We start from the raw sequence: 23,305 nt of genomic DNA on the forward strand, positions 1-23,305 counted from the left end.
ACACACACACACACACACACACACACACACATAAATTATAGAGGCTGAGCGCTGTTGCTGTATATGCACATTTTGTGCTTGTTTCCATAGTAAATATAAGGGGGTAGTGCAAATATTTGATTCTGAATAAGGGGTTACCAACCTGAGAAGGTGGAGAAACATCAGCTTAGTCTGCATGATACTTACCTACTGTGCAGACGTTACTGTTCACGTCATTCTGACTAGGCATATAGGCCCTTGTTCAGGAAAGCATTCCCCACTCAGGACAGCACTTAAGCACATGCATACTTTTAAGCACATACTTAAGTCCCATTGAAGTCAATGAGACTTAAGCACATCTTTAAAGGTGAGCATGTGTTTAAGTGCTGTCCTGAATCAAGGCTTTATCCCATACTTATCATCGCAATGTGTGCGCTATACCACACCTAACCAACCTGGAGGACCATAAGTACAGACTTCTACCACTTGTCTTAAAGGCAAATAACCCTTAGCTGTTAGAAGCTTTTATCTGCCGTAGGTGGGTGTATATAGTACACATACCATGACTAGCTCTGAACGGAGCATTCATGGCACTCCACAGCCAGAGGGAAGGTCACCACAACACAGAGCCTTCACAGGAAGTAAGGAGGGAAATTATGACAAAGTCAAATAGACAAGCCTCTCTCCAGAGCTGTCCAACACTAGCACAACACTTGCTTCTTGCCTCTGGTTCTACTGTAGTGCTGCCTATCCCATCAGTGAGTATTGCTGGCTTGCAACTCCCAGGAGCATGTTCCTGCCCTCTGTTCATACTGCAGTGGCTGGATGGTGACCATCACTCTGTCCTGCCATGGCCTTTACATTGCTCATTAACAGTGGTCCTCTATTTGCAGACACACCCCACACATATGACTGCTCTTCACAGGTAGCTCCAGAGCAGGGGTCAGCAACCTTTCAGAAGTGGTGGGCCGAGTCTTCATTTATTAACTCTGATTTAAGGTTTCGCGTGCCAGTCATACATTTTAACATTTTTAGAAGGTCTCTTTCTCTAAGTCTATAATATATAACTAACTATTGTTGTATGTAAAGTAAATAAGGTTTTTTAAAATGTTTAGGAAGCTTCATTTAAAATTAAATTAAAATGCAGAGCCCCCTGACCACTGGCCAGGACCCAGGCAATGTGAGTGCCACTGAAAATCAGTTTGTGTGCCGCCTTCGGCACCCATGCCATAGGTTGCCTACCCCTGCTCCAGAGCGTAAGCCATCCCTTGCTGTCAGCTAGTCGCTGGCTTGGAATAATTCCCACATCATGGTGTCTGGCTGAGCGGTCGGTAGGACCACTCCCATTTTTGCTTTTGTCATAACCCCATTTCTGATCTGCACTGTCCATTGGATACAAAAACAGTCCTGCTGCTGCATCCTTTGTCTTCCCTTCTAAAAATCACCTGCCATCACCCTGTCCCTCTATCCAACTAGACTGATGCAGGAGGTACACATCTTTCCCTATGTATTCATTGTGTATCTCAATTGAAGATCAAGCCCCAGGTGCATTGCATATATGTAACATCATGTTTAATTTCCATTCTAGTCTTTGGTGTATGGTCCACAGGCAGAAGAACAGCTACCCACATATCTTGAGACTCTTCATAATACTACACTAAAGGAACAACAAGAAATAAACACTTCACCTGCAAACCTGGTGGCAGTAATTACCATTCTGGATTTGGTTTCAAAGATCCCAACAGAAGCAAAGCCACACACAATGGAAGTAAGTTACAGTTAAGCCTTATAGAAGCTGGATGGCTCTTTGGCCTTTGCATCAGATGGGAATATACTCAGTGATGAGCTGCCAAATTTTTAACAACGGGTTCCCTCCTCCCTCCAAAATTTTAACAACGGGTTCCCTCCTTCCCCCTCCGTGGGGTCGTACCATCCAACCCCTCATGTTCCTTAACACATACACTACGAGACCCCTGACCCATCCCCCCCTTCCCTGTCCCCTGACTGCCCCTTGCCGCCCAACCCAACCCCTCCTCTCATTCTCAATGGCCCCCCAGAACCCCTACCCCATACAACTACCCCTTCTCTCTGTCCCTGAGTGCCCCCACCACCTCATCCAACCCTGCTCTTTCCTGACTGCTCCCCGGGACCCTTGCCCCCATTCAATCCCCCTGTTCCCTGCCCTCTGACTGCCCTGACCCCTATCCACCCCCCCACAACCCACCCCCTCCCTGCCCCCTTACCACACTGCCTGGGGACCGGGTCCACTCTGCCAGGACCACGACCGGCGCCGCTCGGCCCGACTCCCCGGGCCGGCCCGACTCGCCGAGCTGCTCGGCCCGACTCCCCGGGCCGGGCCGACGGGCCGGGCCGAGACGCCGGGGCTCGGCCGCTCGGCCCGACTCCCCTGGCCGGGCCGGCACTGGGGCCCGGCCGCTCGGCCCGACTCCCCGGGCCGGTGCTGGGCTGGAGGGAGCCGCGGTCTGGGACCGGGAGCTGCTGAGCCAGCCGCACCTCCCCTCCCCCTCCGCGCCCCAGCTTACCTGCTGGCTGCCTCCATGCTGCTTGTTCAGGCTTCCCGCGAACATCTGATTCACGGGAAGCAGGGGAGGGGGAGGAAAAGGGGGCGGAGCAGGAGAGGAGTGGGCGGGAACTTTTGTTAAATTTAGCAGCCCTTAACAAGCGGTTCTAAAATGGCTGCTAAAATTTAACAACGGGTTCCCGCGAACCCGTGCGAACCCGCTGCAGCTCACCCCTGAATATACTCCCTGATTGGTTAGTACGTGGACTAGGGAGGAGGTGAGGGAGTGATAAGGTAAGAGGAAATAAGAACAAAGATACAGATGAAAGGCCTTGAAGGTGAAGAAGCAGGAGCTTTGCTTTTATATGAAAGGATTCACAAAAGGTGATATGTTTGGAGCAATAGGAGAGAGGACAATTATTATCTGTACAGCATCTAGAAGTGTGCTAAGAACTGTACAGAACGTAGAAGACAGTCTCTGCCACAGAGCGTCTGGTCTTCATTTTAGACATGATACCCAAGTGAGTCTGATAAACAGTAGGGATAGTGGAGAAAAGGAGGAGTACAGAGGTTACGGTGGTATAGTCATACAGTTACTCAAATTGAGATGGTTCCCCTAGGTTTATAAAGGAAGGACTTGGGAGATTGTTTCTTTAATAAATTATGGTGTTTGTAGAGGGGCTATGAGTTATCTGGAGGATTAGTGAAACCAAGATGATGGAAACGGAGGGAGGCAGCTGAGGTGGGGTGTGTGTGAATTGCAGAGGTGTGTGTTGAGGAATGATGGGTTAGAAGCAGGTGTGGGAAAAATGAGGAGGATAAATGTGGAGGGGTTGTTGTGATCAGGTAAGGGAAACGAATTGGCAATAAAAACAGGTGAATTGCAAGAGATGAACAAGGAATGGACAGGAAGTGGAATTAGAGAGGACAGGGCTGATTTTTAGTCATATATCTAGCTGGAAGAAATGGCAAGTTTCAACAAGAGACTTGCTGATTTACACCAGCTAAGTGGACTGGATGTTTGAGCAGAAGGGAGATTGGAGTCAGAGATAACACAGAGGATGCAAACCTGGGAGCCAGGATGGGAGCCAGGCAAAAGTGTAGCAGTATTAGAAGGAAAGATGAGCACCTCTGCTTTCAATGACCCCGACTTGAGATGGGACATCCAGGGGGAAAGGTCTGAGGGATTGTTTGAGACTGGGCAAAAGGAGAGAGACCAGGCTAAAAAGATAAATTTCAGATGTTATTATTGATAGTAGCAATGTTCGTAAAGAACTTCATTAATACCAGAAGTTTGTCTTTATTACAGAATTTCCTCTCTACAGTGAACATTATTGTCGACAATTCCACAATACCTGCCTGGAAAGTTCTGAACAATCAGCAAGCAGAGAACAGTTCTCGGTTACTGAATTCAGTGGAGAAATTTTCCCAGTCCCTCCGGCCAGCTAATAATACCATTCCTTTGATCACCAACACCAACCTTCAGCTGCAAGGTATAGTTATCACAGAAAATAGCACGTCAGACTATAATAAGAGCTTTACTTTCTCCAATTCAGCAAACCTCAGCGGTAATGTGCTAATTAATAAAAATATCATTAAGAAATTGCCTAGAAACTCGACCGTCATCTCCGTGGCTTTCTCAACCCTCAGATATATTCTGCCCAAGCCCAATGAGACAGATAGGGATGTGAATGGCTTGGTGATGATGACAACAATGAACAGCACGCTCTTTCCGGAGTTCCAGATCTCTCTGACATTTGCCAAAAGCAATTCTTCCCTGAAAGAGCCCCAGTGTGTCTTCTGGAACACCTCTCACTCTGCTGCTGAAGGAGGATGGGATGACACTGGTTGTGCCCCGAAGGATGAAGGAGACAATGTCATTTGCACCTGCAATCACTTGACTTCGTTCTCAATTCTGATGTCATTCGACCAGGGGTCCTCCCCTCCTGGAGCCGTACTGCAGTCACTAGATTACATTACCTACATCGGCCTGAGCATTTCCATAGTGAGCTTGATTATCTGCATAATAATTGAATCCCTGGTATGGAAATATGTGACCAAAAACAGAACCTCCTACATGCGTCACGTCTGTATATTGAACATAGCTGTGTCTCTTCTGCTTGCAGACAGCTGGTTCATTGTCACTGCCTTTGTACAAGACAAAAAGGAGCTAGTGAATGGGAATGTCTGCATAGCTGCCACCTTTTTCATTCACTTGTTCTACCTCAGTCTCTTTTTCTGGATGCTTGCCCTGGGCCTCATGATCTTCTATCGCCTTGTCTTCATTTTACATGACACTAGCAAGACCATCCAGAAAGCTGTAGCATTCTCTTTGGGATATGGGTGCCCTCTTATTATATCAGTCATCACCATAGCTGTCACTCAGCCGCATAACACTTACATGAGGGAAAATGCCTGCTGGCTCAACTGGGAGAAAAGCAAAGCTCTCCTTGCCTTCATTATACCCGCGCTGATCATTGTGGCTGTGAATTCAATCATTGCTGTTGTAATCCTAGTCAAAATACTAAGGCCTGCCATTGGGGAGAAGCCAAACAAGCAGGAGAGGAGCTCCTTGATTCAAGCCATCAAAAATGTTGCCACTCTGACGCCGCTATTTGGCCTTACCTGGGGATTTGGAGTCGCAACCCTTAGCAATGACAGCCCAATAGTATTCCATATACTATTTACTCTCCTCAATGCTTTCCAAGTGAGTATCATGTATGCATTGCTTTATTTTTCATGACCATGTAACACAGACTCATAGAAGAAGAAGACAGGAAGGACTAAGACGCTCACGCCCCTGAAGTAAATAGATTATATCAGAGGGGTAGCCGTGTTAGTCTGGATCTGTAAAAAGCAGCAAAGAGTCCTGTGGCACCTTATAGACTAACAGACGTATTGGAGCATAAGCTTTCATGGGTGAATACTCACTTCGTCAGATGCATGTAGTGGAAATTTCCAGAGGCAGATATAAATATGCAGGCAAGAATCAGTCTGGAGATAATGAGGTTAGTTCAATCAGGGAGGGTGAGGCCCTCTTCTAGCAGCTGAGGTGTGAACACCAAGGGAGGAGAAACTGCTTTTGTAGTTGGCTAGCCATTCACAGTCTTTGTTTAATCCTGAGCTGATGGTGTCAACTTTGCAAATGAACTGAAGCTCAGCAGTTTCTCTTTGAAGTCTGGTCCTGAAGTTTTTTTGCTGCAGGATGGCTACCTTTAAATCTGCTATTGTGTGAATATTGAAGTGTTCTCCTCCAGGTTTTTGTATATTGCCTTTCCTAATATCTGACTTGTGTCCATTTATCCTTTTACATAGGGACTGTCCTGTTTGGCCGATGTACATAACAGAGAGGCATTGCTGGCATATGATAATGTATATTACATTGGTGGATGTGCAGGTGAAGGAACCAGTAATGTTGTGGCTGATCTGGTTAGGTCCTGTGATGGTGTCGCTGGTGTAGATATGTGGGCAGAGTTGGCATCGAGGTTTGTTGGATGGATTGGTTCCTGAGTTAGAGTTACTATGGTGCGGTGTCTGGTTGCTGGTGAGAATATGCTTCAGGTTGGTGGGTTGTCTGTGGGTGAGGACTGGCCTGCCTCCCAAGGCCTGTGAAAGCGAGGGATCGTTGTCCAGAATGGGTTGTAGATCACTGATGCGTTGGAGAGGTTTTAGCTGAGGACTGTAGGTGATGGCCAGTGGAGTTCTGTTGGTTTCTTTCTTGGGCTTGTCTTGCAGCAGGAGGCTTCTGGTTACACTTCTGGCTCTGCTGATTTGTTTCCTTATTTCCTCGTGCGGGAAAGTTTTGAGAATGCTTGGTGAAGACCTTGTAGGTGTTGGTCTCTGTCTGAGGGGTTGGAGCAAATGTGGTTGTACCTCAGCACTTGGCTGTAGACGATGGATCGTGTGGTGTGCCCGGGATGGAAGCTGGAGGCATGAAGGTAGGCATAGCGGTTGGCGGGTTTTAAGTACAGGGTGGTGTTAACGGGACCGTCACTTATTTGTACTGTGGTGTCTAGGAAGTGGATCGCCCGTATAGCTTGCCACTGGTCTGGAGATATATATTGTCACCAAATTTGAAATAATTGTGCGTGAGGATAAAGTCACAGAGCTCAGCAACCTTGGTATTACCATGTCCCATTGATTATCATCATTCCACCAAGTTTCTGTGATGCTTGTTATATCAATATCCTCATTTAATACCAGGCACTCAAGTTCACCCATCTTAGTATTTAGAATTCTTGCATATGTACACAAGCACTTATAAAATTTATCAGTAGTTAGTTGTTGGCCTTCATGTGATGTAATTGAATGAGACTTTCTTTCATTTGACTGTTTCTCTTCAATTTCTACCTGTATTTTATCAACTTCTATCCTCTCCTCATATCTAGGATATAGAGCATCCCCTTTAATAAATCCTCCCTAACTGGTTGCTGAGCTCTGTGACTTTATCCTCACACACAATTATTTCAAATTTGGTGACAATATATACCTCCAGATCAGTGGCACTGCTATGGGCACCCGCATGGCCCCACAATATGCCAATATTTTTATGGCTGACCTGGAACAACGCTTCCTCAGCTCTCGTCCACTCATGCCCCTTCTCTACTTACGCTACATTGACAACATCTTCATCATCTGGACCTATGAGAAGGAGACTCTGGAAGAATTCCACCACCATTTCAACAGCTTCCACCCCACCATCAACCTCAACCTGGACCAATATATGCCCACAAAAAAACTTCAGGATCAGACTTCAAAGAGAAACTGCTGAGCTTCAGTTCATTTGCAAAGTTGACACCATCAGCTCAGGATTAAACAAAGACTGTGAATGGCTTGCCAACTACAAAAGCAATTTCTCCTCCCTTGGTGTTCACACCTCAACTGCTAGAAGAGGGCCTCATCCTCCCTGATTGAACTAACCTTGTTATCTCTAGACTGATTCTTGCCTGCATATTTATACCTGCTTCTGGAAATTTCCACTACATGCATCTGACGAAGTGAGTATTCACCCACGAAAGCTATGCTCCAATATGTCTGTTAGTCTATAAGGTGCCACCGGACTCTTTGTCAATAAATAGATTGTGTTTCTTACTGATTGGTCACAGATGAAGGTGACACCCTACTCCCAAGGTCTTTGCCAATAAGTTGTGAGGCAATTCTTTCCCCAAATTATGCAAACAGCTCTTCTTTGTGCATGGGAGCAAGATTCACTATGGTTAAGAATGTATTCTCATTTATTATATATCCTGACCTACCATCAGATTCTGTTTCCTCCAGTGCTACTTTAGCAGGTTATCGCTTCCAAATAATTAGGGATTGTAGGACGGCAGTCCAGATCTAAGGCATCAAAGACACAATAAATTGATGAGCAATAGTAATAAGTGGGAAGTAAACAACTGAAATGGACCAACCCACCTGACTGACTGTTTTCTGCCAATCATGAGGGAAAATTTTTACTTGCAGAATGAGTTCTAACCATTAATGAAGTAACCTGGGAGTATGGACTCCTGGGTTCTAGTCCTCTCTCTGTTTTTCATTCCGCCCAGGGCTTTCAGGGTCTAGAGCTCCATGGCATCCCATCAGGCAGACTGCTCTAGAGCAGGACCATATTCCCTCTCACTGAGAATTCCAAAATTTTTGGTTTCTTTGCAGATGAGAACAACACCCAACAAATTCTGAAATATCAAATTCTCCGTAAAATGGAATTACCTTTCTCTACCCAGCACTGTTAACAAATACCAGTTCATATGTGTAAACCACTCAGATTCCCTGGGTGAAATGCCTTTAAAATTGAAAATAACTATCAGAATTATTGTGTCACTAAGGTATGGGTTTGGGGGAAAAAGGAAACTTTGGGGGAAAATATTGGGGTTTTTTTCCCCCATTTTTTTGCCCGGTATGGAAAAATTATAAATTTTGGGAAAAATTGAAAAGGAACTGTTATATGAAATATTTCAGTGAAATAATTTTTAGAGTAATGTTTAAAATAATATTACTTCTGCCCTTCTGGCCTTCAAAATATTTTCCAATAATAACTAATAAGTATTTTAAATGAACAAAATGTTTCTCTAGGCAAAAAAATGCACCTAAATACCTGAGTATGTAAAGCTGCAGCTCATCCTTAATGCTAGATGTATTTGTCCTTATTATCTGAATCAAAACAATAGAATTTATACTTGCTCCCATGCACAAGTTTGGTATACTTTATTTCATAAATATACCACAGTACTTTTTATGTGCTAACTAAATTACGCAGAATACATTTCTCATTCTTAAAGAAGTTAATCAAGTTTAGTTTTGATAAGCAACTAACTACTGCAGATATTTCAATTTTTCACAAAATTTCATTTCTTTTGTGAAACAAAAAGAGAAAAAAATGTTTTTTCCCTCGTCTTCAAAATTTTACATCCCTAGTCACTTTGCATATTACTTTTTGATAGCAACATGGTAACCACACAGTAACAACCTGGGAAAGAATAGCAGTCAATATTGTGGAAACATTGAATAAGCACTACTGCATTATAGAACAGAGCATTTAACTGGTCACCATCTTCTCATGCAATACCCAGGAACAATGGGATGATTTAAAGACACAATGACATCCATAACCTGGAAATTCTTGTCTGTGTTGGTTTGCGTCACATCTGTGAGCTGAATTATTATTACTATCTATATTACAGCAATGCCTAGAGGACCTCAAACAAGATCAGGACTCCATTGTGCTAGGTTCTGTACAAACACATAGCAAGAAACGGTTCCTGCCCTGAAGAGCTTATAATTTAAATAGTCAAGACAGACAAATGGTGGGAGAGGAATGCTCTAGTGTGGTTAAATGTGGACAAATTAATATATTGTTTATATTTAAATATCATATTTTTATAGGGATTATTCATTCTGGTGTTTGGAACTCTCAGGGACAAGAAGGTAAGAATTAAACTAACGTCTTACACCTGATACAAAGAAATACTTAGTATTTGAATTGGCTGCATGGATTTACTGATTTACTTTGTTTGCAAACCACAGGTAGTAGAAGCCTTGCAGAACAAATATTCACTTGGAAGATGGAGTACGCAGCAAACAAAGGTTAATCCTCTTTAAGAATGGATTTCATAGTTACTTTATTAATACTCTGCAGTGCCTCAGATGTATATTTAGTCGAACATATTTTATACTCATACTTATTTACTAGAGCTGCTCAAAAAAAAAAAGAGTTGGGAGAAATGAATTTTTTTTAACTCTCCCCCTTTTTCAAAATTCAAAATATTTTGACCTATCGTTAGTCAAAAATGGGGGAGGTGGTGTTACGAAAATTGAATCAATATTTTTACTTTTAAAAATTATATTCAAAATGTCTTTGAAATTTTGAAATTTGGTTTTTTTTTTTTTTTGAAATTCAAAACATTTCAACCAGCTCCACTATTGACACACACAGGGCCATAGAAAAAAATGGGGTGCCTGATTCTGGGGGAAGTGCCCACTGACTACAAACAGGAAGGGATAGAAATCCACATGCTTCTGGGCATGACAGATTCGAAGGGCACGTGTTAGCAGGGCTCACAATAGCAGTCTAAAAATAGCTGTGTAGATGTTGCTTTGACAGTGCAGCTCAGTCTGGAGCTCAGGCTCTCATGCCCACCTCTTCCAACCTCCTCCCCTCCAAGCTTGAGAGCCTTTGCTCCAGCCCAAGCTGTGAGGTCTACACAGCTATGAGAGTCCCACTGGCGTGAGTCTGTGTGCCTGGGCTGGGAGGGTCACTCCCAGATGCAGTGTGGACATGCCTTGACTATTGGGGGTCAGGAGGGACTTTCTCCAGAGACAGATTTATCCCAGAATTTCCCACTGCAGGGTTTCCTCCACCTCTCTCTATAGCATCTGGATACTGGACTAGATGGACCACGGGTCTGATCCAGTATGGCCATTCCTATGGCCCTGACATTTTTAAATGGTTAAATTCATAGAAATATGGGCCTATGAGAGACAATGGAGTTTATGCATTAAGAATGAGTTATAGCTGTCGTGAAGCCACTGCTGCAGTTGATACGAATTAGCACCCTTGCTGGCAGGCACATTAGAATCCCAGGATGAAATACACTGCAGAGCTGATACCTCCACATAAAGGTTTAAGGCGCTTTGTCCAGACAGTTCAGGAGAGCTTGCACTGTGCCTGCCTGTGCTGTACCTATTCCGTGGGTTGACAGAGGACTTCACCAACACACCTTCACTACAGACCCTTTGTAAAGAGCGTGTCTGCCTCCTGTCAGGCTGAAACATTTCCATACAGCTTTTAAAAAAAATATGTTATTGTTCATCTGGTACCTGCTAATCTGCAGCCACTGGTTGGGTTGTTGATATGAATGGGTAATAGTGTTCGATTGGAAACTCATCCAGTGCTCCACTCCAATCAGAAATGAGCAGCCTAACTAAAATTGCACACTCCTTACTCACTCCTGATTCAGGAAAAGCCCCCATTGGGCCAACTCAAACTCCCAGCAACATCAGTGGAAGTTGCACCCTTCAGGATTTTGGCCCCTTTCAATGGGAGTTTTGCCAATAAGGAGAGAGTAAGCAAAGCAGATCAGGCCCTGTGTGACCATCCTTCTTAAAAATAATTAATTCACATTCATCTTCTTTCTTGATAACCTTATGGACTTGTGTTTCAAATCTATTAAATTGCATCCTTTCTTCCACAGTCATTCAGTCTAATGAACCTTATAAAAACACTATCACACTTAATAGGGAATGAGGACCCTGCTATAGAAAGTTTAAACCGATCTATTGCAGAGATCTCATTACATTCTATAGGCTTTTAGAGTGTTTCTATTGAACCCCTTTTTATCTCTGGAGAACCCTGTTGGTTCCAGCCCTATAAAATGCTATGGGACTTTTCCATAAAGGAAATGTCCTTCATCTCCAGCAAGATAAACTCATTTTCTCCTTGCCCCTCTGTAAAATACCATTTGTTTTATAGTTTGTGTTCCACCTGCCCTCTGGTGGATGGAATCAGACTTGCTGAAATGCTTGTGGTAATCTCATCCGCTGATGACTGACTTAAAGAGGATGCCAGGCATAGTGCTATTGGCCATGCTAATGGCAATTCTCCTTGAGCTCAAGTGGCAGAAGCCCTGTGCTGTCTGGAGTGAAAGGTCCTGTAGTCTAACCCCATATATCATATGCGCCATTTAGGCAAAGGCTATTTGTGGCTGTGTCTTGTACTTTATTTTAAATTTAATCTGTCTGCTTCTCTCTTGTCCACGATCATTACCATAAATGTACATATTCCTGGCTGAAGAATATGCCAGACAAATAATAGAGTCACAGCACACACACAAACAATTCAGTCTAAAACCACAATCCAGTCCAAACAGAGCAAGCCACAAGAAAGCAAACACAGAGAGAAGTGAAGGCTCTAATTTGTGCTGATAGGTTGAATGCTACTGGATGCCTCAATAGCATCACTATTCCCTCTGCAGTAGATTGCTTTAAAGCAGTGGTGCTCAAATTTTCCAGACTGCTATACCCATTTCAGGAGTCTGATTTGTCTTGTGTACCCCACAAGCTTCACCTCACTTAAAAACGACTTGCTTACAAAATCAAACATAACACTACAAAAGCATCACACTGTTAATGACAACTTGGGGACTTTCTCATTTTACCATATCACTATAAAATAAATTGATTGGAATATAAATGTTGTACTTACATTTCAGTGTATGGCATGTAGAGCAGTATATAAACAAGTCAGTGTCTGTATGAAATTTTAGTTTGTATGGACTTCGCTGGAGCTTTTTATGTAGCCAGTTGTAGAACCAGACAAGTATCTAGATAAGTTGATGTAAGCCCTGGAAGATCACTGGGTACCCACAGGGATATGTGTGCCTCTGGTGGAGTATAGGGTGACCAGATGTCCTGATTTTATAGGGACAGTCCCAGTTTTTGGGTCTTTTTCTTATATAGGCTCCTATTACCCCCGACCCCCTGTCCCAATTTTTCACATTTGCTGTCTGGTCATCCTAGTTGAGAACCGCTGGTTTAAAAGGCCCCTTTATCTAGCCTGCCCAACACCCCATTTATATGCCACCTGTGTGCTCCACTGAACAGCATTCTATTCACAGTCTTTTAAAATGTAGCTGCAGAAAATGTTCCTGACTTTTAACTAAAACCAGTTTCCATCTTACAGTCAACGTCCCTGGGTGATTCTGGCCCCGTGTTCTCCATGAGCTCTCCATTCTCAGAAGCACTAAACAACTTATTTGGCAAAGCAGGTATGTGACAATGGCTACGTGATAACAAGGACAACAGACAGGATTTTTTTTGTCCTTTCAAATCCTTTTCTATTAAGGTTTGTTTAAAAATTGATTAGATTATTTTTTTCTAAAAAAAATCAGTCATCTCAAGCAGTTCATGGCCCTCAGAGACCAAGTACGGGCTCTTGAGACCAGAGTAACTGAACTCGAGAAGTTAAGGAGACAGAAATACATAGAGGAGACTTTCCGGGACACAGTAGAACAGTCCCACCCCCAGTCTGATCCCTGTGCTGTTGAGAAAAAAGAAAGTTTTGTGGAAGGAGAACTTCAAGCTGGAGCAGAGAGAAATGATCCCGTAGTTGGGACCATCCTTCCAGGTGATGCCATGGTATCTTCTCACACCGAGGATACCCCTCGTGGGGAGGGAACCTCTGTTATTAGGAAGAGACAGGCAATAGTAATGGGGGATTTGATTTTAGAAATATAGGTAGTTGGGTTTGTGATGACTGGGAGAACCTCATGGTGTGAAGGTTGCGGACCTCTCACACCTGCGAGGTGTGGAGGTTGCGGACCTCTCAACACATAGAGACAGACTTATGTGCAGTGCTGGGGAGGAGCCAGTGGTTGTGGTACAGATAGGTACAAATGATATAGGGAAAGTAAGAGAGAGGTCATTGGGGCCAAATTTAGGCTGCTAGGTAAGAGATTAAAGTCCAGGTCCTCCATGGAAACATTATCTGAAATAAGAACAGGAGTACTTGTGGCATCTTAGAGACTAACAAATTTATTTCAGTATGAGCTTTCGTGAGCTACAGCTCAGTTCTTCGGAGTGAGCTGTAGCTCACGAAAGCTCATGCTGAAATAAATTTGTTAGTCTCTAAGGTGCCACAAGTACTTCTGTTCTTTTTGCGGAAACAGACTAACACAGCTGCTACTCTGAAACCATTCTCTGAAATGCTTCCAGTTCTATGCATAAGGCCACTTAGACAGGCAGAACCATAGGGTCTCAATTGTCTGGTGGAGGAATTTAGGTTTATTAGGAACTGGAGAACCTTTTGGGAAAGGAGGCGCCTACACAGGAATGATGGGCTCCAACTGAACCGATTGCTGGCATGTAAAATTAAAAAGGTCATAGAGACGTTTTTACAGTAAGGCCTGAGGGAAAGCCGACAGGTGCAGAAAAGCACACGGTTCAGACAGACACATCCCTTAGGGGAGGATTTATTAAAGGGGATGCTCTATATCCTAGATAAGAGGAGAGGATAGAAGTTGATAAAATACAGGTAGAAATTGAAGAGAAACAGTCAAATGAAAAAGAGTCTCATTCAATTACGTCACAAGAAGGCCAACAACTAACTACTGATAAATTTTATAAGTGCTTGTGTACGTATGCAAGAAGACTACTAATATGGGTGAACTTGAGTGCCTGGTATTAAACGAGGATATTCATATAACAGGCATCACAGAAAGTTGGTGGAATTATGATAATCAATGGGACATGGTAATGCCAAGGTACAAAATATTTAGGAACGACAGAGTAGGTTTCACTGGTGGGGGAGTGGCACTATAGGTGAAAAAACAGAGTCAAACATAATAAAGATTTTAAATGAACCAAACAGTACTATGGAATCTCTGTGGATAGAAATTCCATGCTTGAATAATAAGACTATAGCAGTAGGAATGTACTACCAACCACTTAACCAGGACAGTGATCGTGATTGTGAAATGCTCAGGGAGATTAGAGAGGTTACAAAAACAGAAAACCCAATAATATTGAGGATTTCAACTATTCCTATTTGTCTGTGTGTAATGGTGCTTAAGTGGGTCATAACTGAGGAAGCCAAATTCAGGACGAACTGCTGAGAAATAGGGCAAACAAAACCCAAAACTGATGGTTATTCTTGTATAAGATATGCCAAACCAGCCACAACATTAAACTCCTGTTTCACAACACTGGCTAACAAGAAAACATAAAGGCAGTTTCCTCAGGCAGTCCAGTTCTTATATCACCACCAAAAACACTGGATTCAGAGATGAGTGGTTCTTTACAACCAGCCTCATCAAATAATACGTTCTTCTGATCCCAAAGGACCAGCCACAAACTCAGATCAATATATAACTTAGATTTTACCCAAAAGTCACACTGGTGCCAATCCTTTAGTATCTAAAATCTAAAGGTTTATTCATAAAAAGAAAGAAAGAAAGAAAGAAAGAAAGAAAGAAAGAAAGAAAGAAAGATGAGAGTTAAAATTGGTTAAAGGAATCAATTACATACAGTAATGGCAAAGTTCTTGGTTTAAGATTGTAGCAGTGATGGAATAAACTGCTGGCTTAGGTCAAGTCACTGGAATACATCCACAGCTTGGATGGGTCATTCAGGCCATTGTTCAGAGCTTCAGTTTGTAGCAAAATTCCTCCAGAGGTAAGAAGCAGGATTGAAGACAAAATGGAGGTGTTTCCAGGGCCTTTTATAGCTTTTGCCCTGTGGAGGGCATCCCATTGTTCTTACTGTGGAAAATTACAACAACAAGATGCAGTTTGAAGTCACATGGGCAAGTCACATGTCCATGCATTTTGCCTAGTCACAGCAGGAAATTTCATTAAGTGTATATAGGCATCTCCCATGGTTCATTGTCAGTTAAATGTTTTTTGATGGGCTACTCAATTTGAATAGTTCCTCCAAGATGTGCTGGCTAATTACTTCATGGGCATTACCCCAGGAGCAAATATTTGAAATCCAAGTATAGAGCCAAAACCTATAACTTCACATACAAAAATGATACATCCAGATAGCATAGTCATAACCAGCAAATCATAACCTTTTCATAGACACCTCATTTGACAAATTTTGTTGCAACCACTGTTATATACTTGCAGCAAATCTTGTACAATGATCTATATGGTCATATTGTAATCAGATAACGTCACACTGTGTGTGTTACCTCAGGATGGGATGCAGAGATTAAATTTCCAGACACCATTAATGACTGCTTCTTCAAGCAGCTAGTCCAGGACCTCATAAGGGGAGAGGCAATTATTGATTTAGTCCTTCGTGACTCACAGTATCTGATCCAAGAGGTGAATATAGCTGAACTGTTTGGTAATAGCAACCCTAATGTAATTAAATTTAACCTCCTTATAGGGGAGAAATACCAAAGAAAACCACCATAGTAGCATCTTACTTCAAAAAGGGGAATTACACAAAAATGAGGAGGTTAGTTAAACAGATATTAAAAGGAACAGTTACAAGAGTGAAATGCCTGCAAGCTGCATGGAAACTTTTAAAAAACACCATAAAAGCAATTATTAAATTAAAAGTGTACCCCAAATAAAAAAAAACAACAGTAAAAGTACCAAAAAATGTCACCATGGGTAAAACAATAGAGTAAATGAGGTAGCTAGAGACAAAAAGACGTCCTTTAAAAAAGTTGGAAGTCAAACCCTAGAGAAGAAACTAGAAAGGAGCATAGTCAAGTGTAAAAATATAGTTAGGCAAACCCAAAAACAAGTTGAAGAGCAACCAGTAAAAGACACGAAAACTAGTTGCAATCATTTTTTTAAGTACATCAGAACAGGAAGCCTGCCAAACGGTCAGTGGAGCCACTGGATAATTGAGGTGCTAAAGAAGCACTCAAAGAAGACAAGGCCATTGCAGACAAGTTAAACGAATTCTTTGCATTGGTCTTCACTGCAGAGGATGTGAGGGAGATTCCCACACCTGAACCATTCTATTTAGGTGACCAATCTGAGGACCTGTCCCAGATTGAGGAGTCAATACAAGAACAAACTGATAAATTATACAGTAATAATTCGCCAGGACTAGATGGTATTCACCCAAGAGTTCTGAAGGAACTCTAATCTGAAATTGCAGAACTACTAATTTTGGTATGTAACCTATTGCTTAAATCAGCCTCTGCAACAGATGATAGTGGGTAGCTAATGTGATGCAGAATTTTTTAAAAAGGCTTTAGAGGCAATCCTGGCAATTACAGGCCAGTAAGCCTAAATTCAGTATCAGCCAAATGGGTTGAAACTATAGTTAAGAACAGAATTATCAGACACATAGATGAATATGATATGTTGGGGAAAAGTCAACACAGCTTTTGTAAAGAGAAATCATACCTCACCAATCTATTACAATTCTTGCATGGGTCAACAAACATGTGGACAAGGGTGATCCAGTGGATAGAGTGTACTTGGACTTTGAGAAACCCTTTGACAAGGTCCCTCACCAAAAGTTCTTAAGCAAAGTATGCAGTCATGGGATAAGAGGGAAGGTCCTCTCATGGATCAGTAACTGATTATAAGACAGGAAACAAAGAGTAGGAATAAATAGTTAGTTTTCACAGTGGAGGTAGGTAAATAGCAGGCCCCCCCAAAGATCTGTACTGGGATCAGTGCTGTTCAACATATTCATAAATGATCTGGAAAAATGGGTAAATACTGAGGTGGCAAGGTTTGTAGATACAAAATCATCTACAGGATACTGGGCTAGATGGACCATTGGTCTGACCCACCATGGCCATTCTTATGTTCATGACATGGTACAATTAGTATAGTTCTGAGCTACACTGCACCACCTAGGACTGAGGAGATCTGAGCTGTTGCTTGAAAGCAGCACCTGTTGGCATAGGGTAGCTGTTTTACTAAGGCTAACTTATTAATTGATACTTAGGGAGGTATTGTTCTAAATTAAACTCAGAATAACTTGGTCCCTATAGGTGTGATCTTTTTAATCCAGATGAGATGAGGAAAGGTTTGGGCTGAAAGCAGCAAATGAGGGATCTTAATAGATACCAAACAATTATGTTTTAAAAGTGTCTTTTTAACCACATATTGGGGCAAAATCTAGTGCCAGAACCTACTGAAGCCAAAAAGATTGCATCAGTACAACCAAATAGAATTTGTCCTATATTTTTTAAAAGCCATGCCACGATTTTCCCAAATGGGTATTTAAAGTTATACTCCCACATTTGTATTCAGGCACCTCATTAAGTAGCCCGATTGCTTTCTATGGGAGCTGCTGGGTGCTCAGCACTTTGAAAATCGAGTCACTTATTTAGCTACCTAAGTATTCGTATAGTTTAAAGCCAGACGGGACGATTAGATCATCTAGACCAGTATTTCCCAAACTTGGGACGCCGCTTGTGTAGGGAAAGCCCCTGGCGGGCCGGGCCGATTTGTTTACCTGCCGCGTCCGTAGGTCTGGCTGATCACGGCTTCCAGTGGTCGTGGTTCACTGCTCTAGGACAATGGGAGCTGCTGGAAGCAGCACAGGCCAAGGGCCGTACTGGCAGGTAAACAAACCAGCCCAGGGCTTTCCCTACACAAGCGGTGTCCCAAGTTTGGGAAACACTGATCTAGACCTACCTGAATATGAATGTACGAGTTTATCATTGGTCCCCCACTTTAGAATCCAGGCCTCAGTCGGCTTGCAGAGACATAACAGAGAGCAGAATTTACATCAGCGTCTGGAACTCCATCATGGAATTCAGGTGTCACTTTCAAACAATCTAATCTAATGCAAATCAGCGTAATCTGTCTGTGTTAGCATCTGATACAAATCACAAGTCATGTTGTTTTTGTGGTCTGTGATGTAGCCACAGTCCAGACGGAATCCTTGTTATGGATAGATGGGTCCGTGGAACGTAGAACCAGTACAGTGTGTCTTCAACTCCAAAACATGTTGTTGTTTTTTTTCTTTTCAGGAAAATACAAAATTTCTTCCACAGAAGCAACAGGTTCATTTAGTGAGCACACCTCCAACACATATTCTGAGCTTCACTGATGTGTTGCAAATATTGAACCAAGAACGTGTGAAAGGACCTGGGTCTTTTTGTGAGCCATACGTCAAAAGAATGAAAAAATACTCTATGAATCATAGAGAAGTGGACATCACCCAGACTGCACTGTGCCTTGGCGTGTTCTTTAACAAGCATCCCTTCTACTTAACCTGTATGGAAGTTTCATGATGTGGAATGTTAAAAAGCACTAATGCTAAAATTTTTTTAAACATATTCCACATAGGCTCCCCTTGATCTCAGTGACAGTTGAAGGTGGTCAGCATCAATGTGGAGGTGCTCAGCACTGCACAGAATTGAGCCATGACTCTACATGACAATAGACTTCACATGGTCTTAATAATTTCACTTTTCCAATTTTCTGAATGATGCCAAATGCATAAATATACACAAAAGTGCATCCCAGCCCATCCTCTCCCTCCTGTTCACTCCTGTAGGAGGCAGGTGGTTTAGTAGTCTAAATTTCTTGCTTGAGCTATCTAGACTTCCTGGAATGATAGGTTCAAACCCCAGATGGGTTAGCTCAGAGTGCTGACCTTCTGAGACCTGAAGTACCCTGATGATTACTACAGGGAGGTCTGTCAGAGATGTGACTTAAAAACCTAAGGGTAGGTTTACACTTACCTTCCCGGTCGACGCGGTGAGTTCGACTTCTCGGAGTTCGAACTATCGCGTCTGATCTAGACGCGATAGTTTGAACTCCGGAAGCGCTGAGGTCGACTCCGGTACTCCACCACTGCAAACGGCGGTGGCGGAGTCGACGGGGGAGCCGCGGAGTTCGACCCCGCCGCGTCTGGACGGGTGAGTAGGTCAAACTAGGGTACTTCGAATTCAGCTACGCTATTCACATAGCTGAATTTGCGTACCCTAGTTCGACCCCCCTTCTTAGTGTAGACCAGGCCTAAGTGTTTCTTACTCTGGTTTAATACTGAAGGCCCCCTATGGGACTTTTGTAAGAACATGATGGCTTACCTTATATCCCTAGCTAAAATTCCCCCTTCCTCATGGGTATATAATGTATTAGGAGATGGTTGGTTGCTGCACTCCACCCCACGGGTGGCTGCATTCCTGTGGTGTATGTATATAAGGTCCCATCATGTAAGCGCTCAGTGATCTTCCATTGACCACAATGGTAGGCCCAAACTCGGAGGGCTTGCAGGATCAGTACTACCATAAAACACGTTGAGTGCCAGGCAGGATGAAAGGTGTGTAAATTATTATCACAATGCTGAATTTGTAGCTTCACAATTGTTTCCATGGCTGCAGATTTTGATGTCTTAAACCAGGATTACGAGAGTTGCCTGCAAAACACTCATGGCCAAAGACAACATTGTTTGCAATAAAAGGAACTCTTCATGCAAAATTTGGCATAAGGTATTTCACAAATTCACCCAGTTCTGGATTAGGGGCCAGATTCACCACCATTATCAGTGGATGCAACTCCATTTAGCCTCAGTGGAATTAGGCCCACGTATGCATGTGGTGAATTTGGTCCTGTGACTGCACTGTAGGATGAAACCTATGTTGTGGGGAGAGAGATGTCACTGTTACACAGGGGTGTGGGATGGTAGCAGAAGGGAAATAGAGAAGTATTGGTCAAGCAAATTCTTTATACCGACAGCAATTTATTTTTGCTTTAAAGTCTCCTCCAGTGTGAAAGTTCTTCTTTGAAATGACCTCCTTATTCTCAGATCTTAGAATAGGTGTGAAGTATTGTAAGAGGGTTGTAGCTTCAATGGCTAACAGGAAATGGATCCTGCATTAATGAGAACACTGCTGTGTGCTTGCCAAATTATTCCAGCCTCATAATGAGGACAAAGACCCTACTTCAGAGGAGTCCATCCCTATGCTGCTAAAGCACAGAGCATGTGCTTCATTTCAGGTGCTTTCTTCAGTCTCATTGACGTCAATGTGTTTCAGGGCTTTGCTGAGCAGGGACAGATTGAAATACATGCTTCAGGGCTTTGCTGAAAAGGGACCGAATGGGGAATATGTAACATCGCATCCCCAGCACAAGGACGTGGGCTAAGACTGCAGTCAAGATTCTCAGCCCTGCCTAAGTTCCCTAAAGCTGCCTCAGACGGGCAGCTGAGCCCTCTCCCTATGCAAGAGCAGTGCCAGGCCGTGGACCAGGTGAAAGCATCAACCCTGGCCTGCTGTGCTAAATTTGTGACATTGAACTGCTGTCAATAACCGCATCCACCTCTAGGTGCGCCCCTCGCCAGTTCCCCTACAGCATCACTGCAAGGTGGATTGTCCTCTGGGAATGGGACTTTATAGCAGATCCCGATGCCCTCATCTGTCTGAGTGTGCGAGAGCAGCTGCCTGTGCCTGGATAAGCATGGGATCAAAATGCTTTTTCACTGATTAATGGTCCAGGACCTTTGGGAAGCTGGAGTGGAGGGAACGATTCTGATTTGCACTACATGGCTGTGCAAGGGGGAAAAGGGGTGGTGAGATCGCCCTTTGGCCCGTGCATGGGCTGCTTGGACTCTGGGTCCAAATGCATGAGAGCAAGCAGTATTCCTCTCTCCCTCCTTTTGGCCTCGAATGCTCAGAGCCTTGGTTCTGCCACTCCAACTTGCTGGCCACAGTAGCAGAGCTAGCACACAGAGGGTGGCAAAGGAGGGAATTGGGACTCAAAGGGGAGTCCTTTGACACAGTGTTCCCCAGTACTACCTGCGTATGCCTAAAGTGCAGACTTAGCCTATCATCTGTAAAATGCTTTGAAATCCTGCAGTATGAAAGGTGCTACATCACATACGACAAATGTCAGCCTTATAGCCGTGATTGCGGACATTCCCCTACATAGAATTGACCTGCAGAATTAGTATTTGCTCAACAATTCTGAAGTTGATACACTGTAAAATTCACATTTCATTGCTGTGAACTATGAAAACTGTTATGCCGTGATTTCTGCACAGAGCCGCCCAGAGGATTCAGGGGGCCTGGGGCAAAGCAATTTGGGGGCCCCCTTCTATAAAAAAAAGTTGCAATATTATAGAACACTATATTCTCGTGGGGGCCCCTGCGGGGCCCGGGGCCTGGGGCAAATTGGCCCCCCTGGGGCCCTGTTTCTTCATGACACTGTCATGTACTAGCCACCTAAGCTTAGAGTAGGCTTGTTACATTGCCCCAAGGAAGATACATTTATGCAACAGCTGCATTTTAGAAAGGTAAGTTTGTCAAGAAAAATAAAACCCATGTTTAGCAGTCACACAGTCTCTTAAGGACTGACATAAGCTAATGGGTTGTTATTTAAACAACATTATCTACCATCTGTCTGGATAATCCAGCTTTCTTTCCCTAGATGGGGATTTGGAATTCAAAAATGTACAATAAAGTATATTCAAAATCTAGGGGAAATTTCCTTAATCACCTCCCATTCCATTGCTTAAAAGATTTTGCTTTGGGTCAAATTCCGGTAATTCCTGTGCAGCTTCTTTCAGTGTTATTTTACAACCCTTCCTTTTTAAAAGAAGTAATTGTTAATGTCTTCCATTTGTAGGATACTGTCTATAGTACTTTACAAATGACAGCACTTTATTTTTGTACTATGATTTTCTCCCTAATACAGTAACTCCCCACTTAAAGTCGTTCCGGTTAACGTCGTTTCGTTGTTAGTTGCTGATCAATTAGGGAACATGCTCGTTTAAAGTTGCGCAATGCTCCCTTATAATGTTGTTTGGCAGCTGCCTGCTTTGTCCACTGCTTGCAGGTAGAGCAGCCCTTTGGAGCTACCTGGTGGGGACTTGGAACCAGGGTGGACCGGCAGCCCCCTCCCTGCTCCCCTAAGTTCCCTGTGTGGCAGCCACCCAGCAGGCTATCAATTGCCAGGCAGTTCAGCTGTCCCTCACCCCCACTGTCATGTGCTGCTCCTGCCCTCTGCCCTGGAGCTGCTCCCAGGAGTCTCCTGCTTGCTGTGCGGAGCGGGGGTGGGGGGGTGAAGAGTGGTGCTAATGTCAGGGTGTCCCCCTCCCCCCTGCTTCTGTACCCCCATCTCCTGTACCTTATCTCCACAGGGAGGGGGGACACTACAGGGCTCAGGACTGAGTGCTTGCTGGCAGCAGTTGCTGTCTCAACGTGCTAATCTACTTAAAAAAGCAATGCACTTAGCGTAGGGTCAGCATACTTAAAGGGGCAATGCACATCTCTCTTTCTCACACACAGGGTGTGTGTCTCTGTCTCTGTCTGCCATGCTGTCTCCCCTCCCTCCATGTGTGCTGCCTTGTAGAGTGTGAAGCGACATTAACAACATGTTAGCCCTTGAGTGCTAGTTCATCATTTAGCAGTAAGACATTCCCTGGGAAATATCCCACCCTCTGACTTCACCAACTCAACCAAGCTTCACACTCATCATTGCTGTGTGCAGTATTTAATTGTTTAAAACTTATACTGTGTACATGTGTGTATACATATATATACATGTATATATAATATAGTCTTTTGTCTGGCAAAAAAAATTTCCCTGGAACCTAACCCCCCTATTTACATTAATTCTTATGGGGAAATTTGATTCACTTAACATCATTTTGCTTAAAGTAGCATTTTTCAGGCACATAACTACAACGTTAAACGAGGAGTTACTGTATCTAGTTTATATCTCAAAAGTATAAAAGAACGAGAATGCACCCGTCCTTACTGTACACACCTATATCTTGCAATGTTAATTGTTAATAAAATCTGCTTGCATAGAGCTCAAAGGAGACAGACGTGTGTTGTCCTGTAACATTCAGCATCATAAAATAAAATGTAAACTA

General features: G+C 43.3%; 1 protein-coding gene across 3 annotated transcripts in view; it reads left to right on the top strand.

Annotated features, from left to right (window-relative positions):
• ADGRF5 (adhesion G protein-coupled receptor F5) overlaps positions 1-19,220 on the top strand; it is a 73,491-nt gene extending 54,271 nt beyond the window's left edge. For all 3 annotated transcript variants that reach the window (XM_039533083.1, XM_039533084.1, XM_039533085.1), the window contains exons 13-18: positions 1,568-1,747; positions 3,810-5,207; positions 9,383-9,424; positions 9,524-9,583; positions 12,678-12,762; positions 18,453-19,220. In XM_039533083.1, the coding sequence (XP_039389017.1) occupies positions 1,568-1,747; positions 3,810-5,207; positions 9,383-9,424; positions 9,524-9,583; positions 12,678-12,762; positions 18,453-18,532 (1,845 nt within the window). In that variant the 3' untranslated portion in view covers positions 18,533-19,220. The remainder of the gene's footprint in view (positions 1-1,567; positions 1,748-3,809; positions 5,208-9,382; positions 9,425-9,523; positions 9,584-12,677; positions 12,763-18,452) is intronic.
• The last annotated feature ends 4,085 nt before the right edge of the window (positions 19,221-23,305 follow it).

This window comes from Mauremys reevesii, linkage group 3 (assembly GCF_016161935.1).
Source record: "Mauremys reevesii isolate NIE-2019 linkage group 3, ASM1616193v1, whole genome shotgun sequence".
Lineage (NCBI taxonomy): Eukaryota > Metazoa > Chordata > Testudines > Geoemydidae > Mauremys > Mauremys reevesii.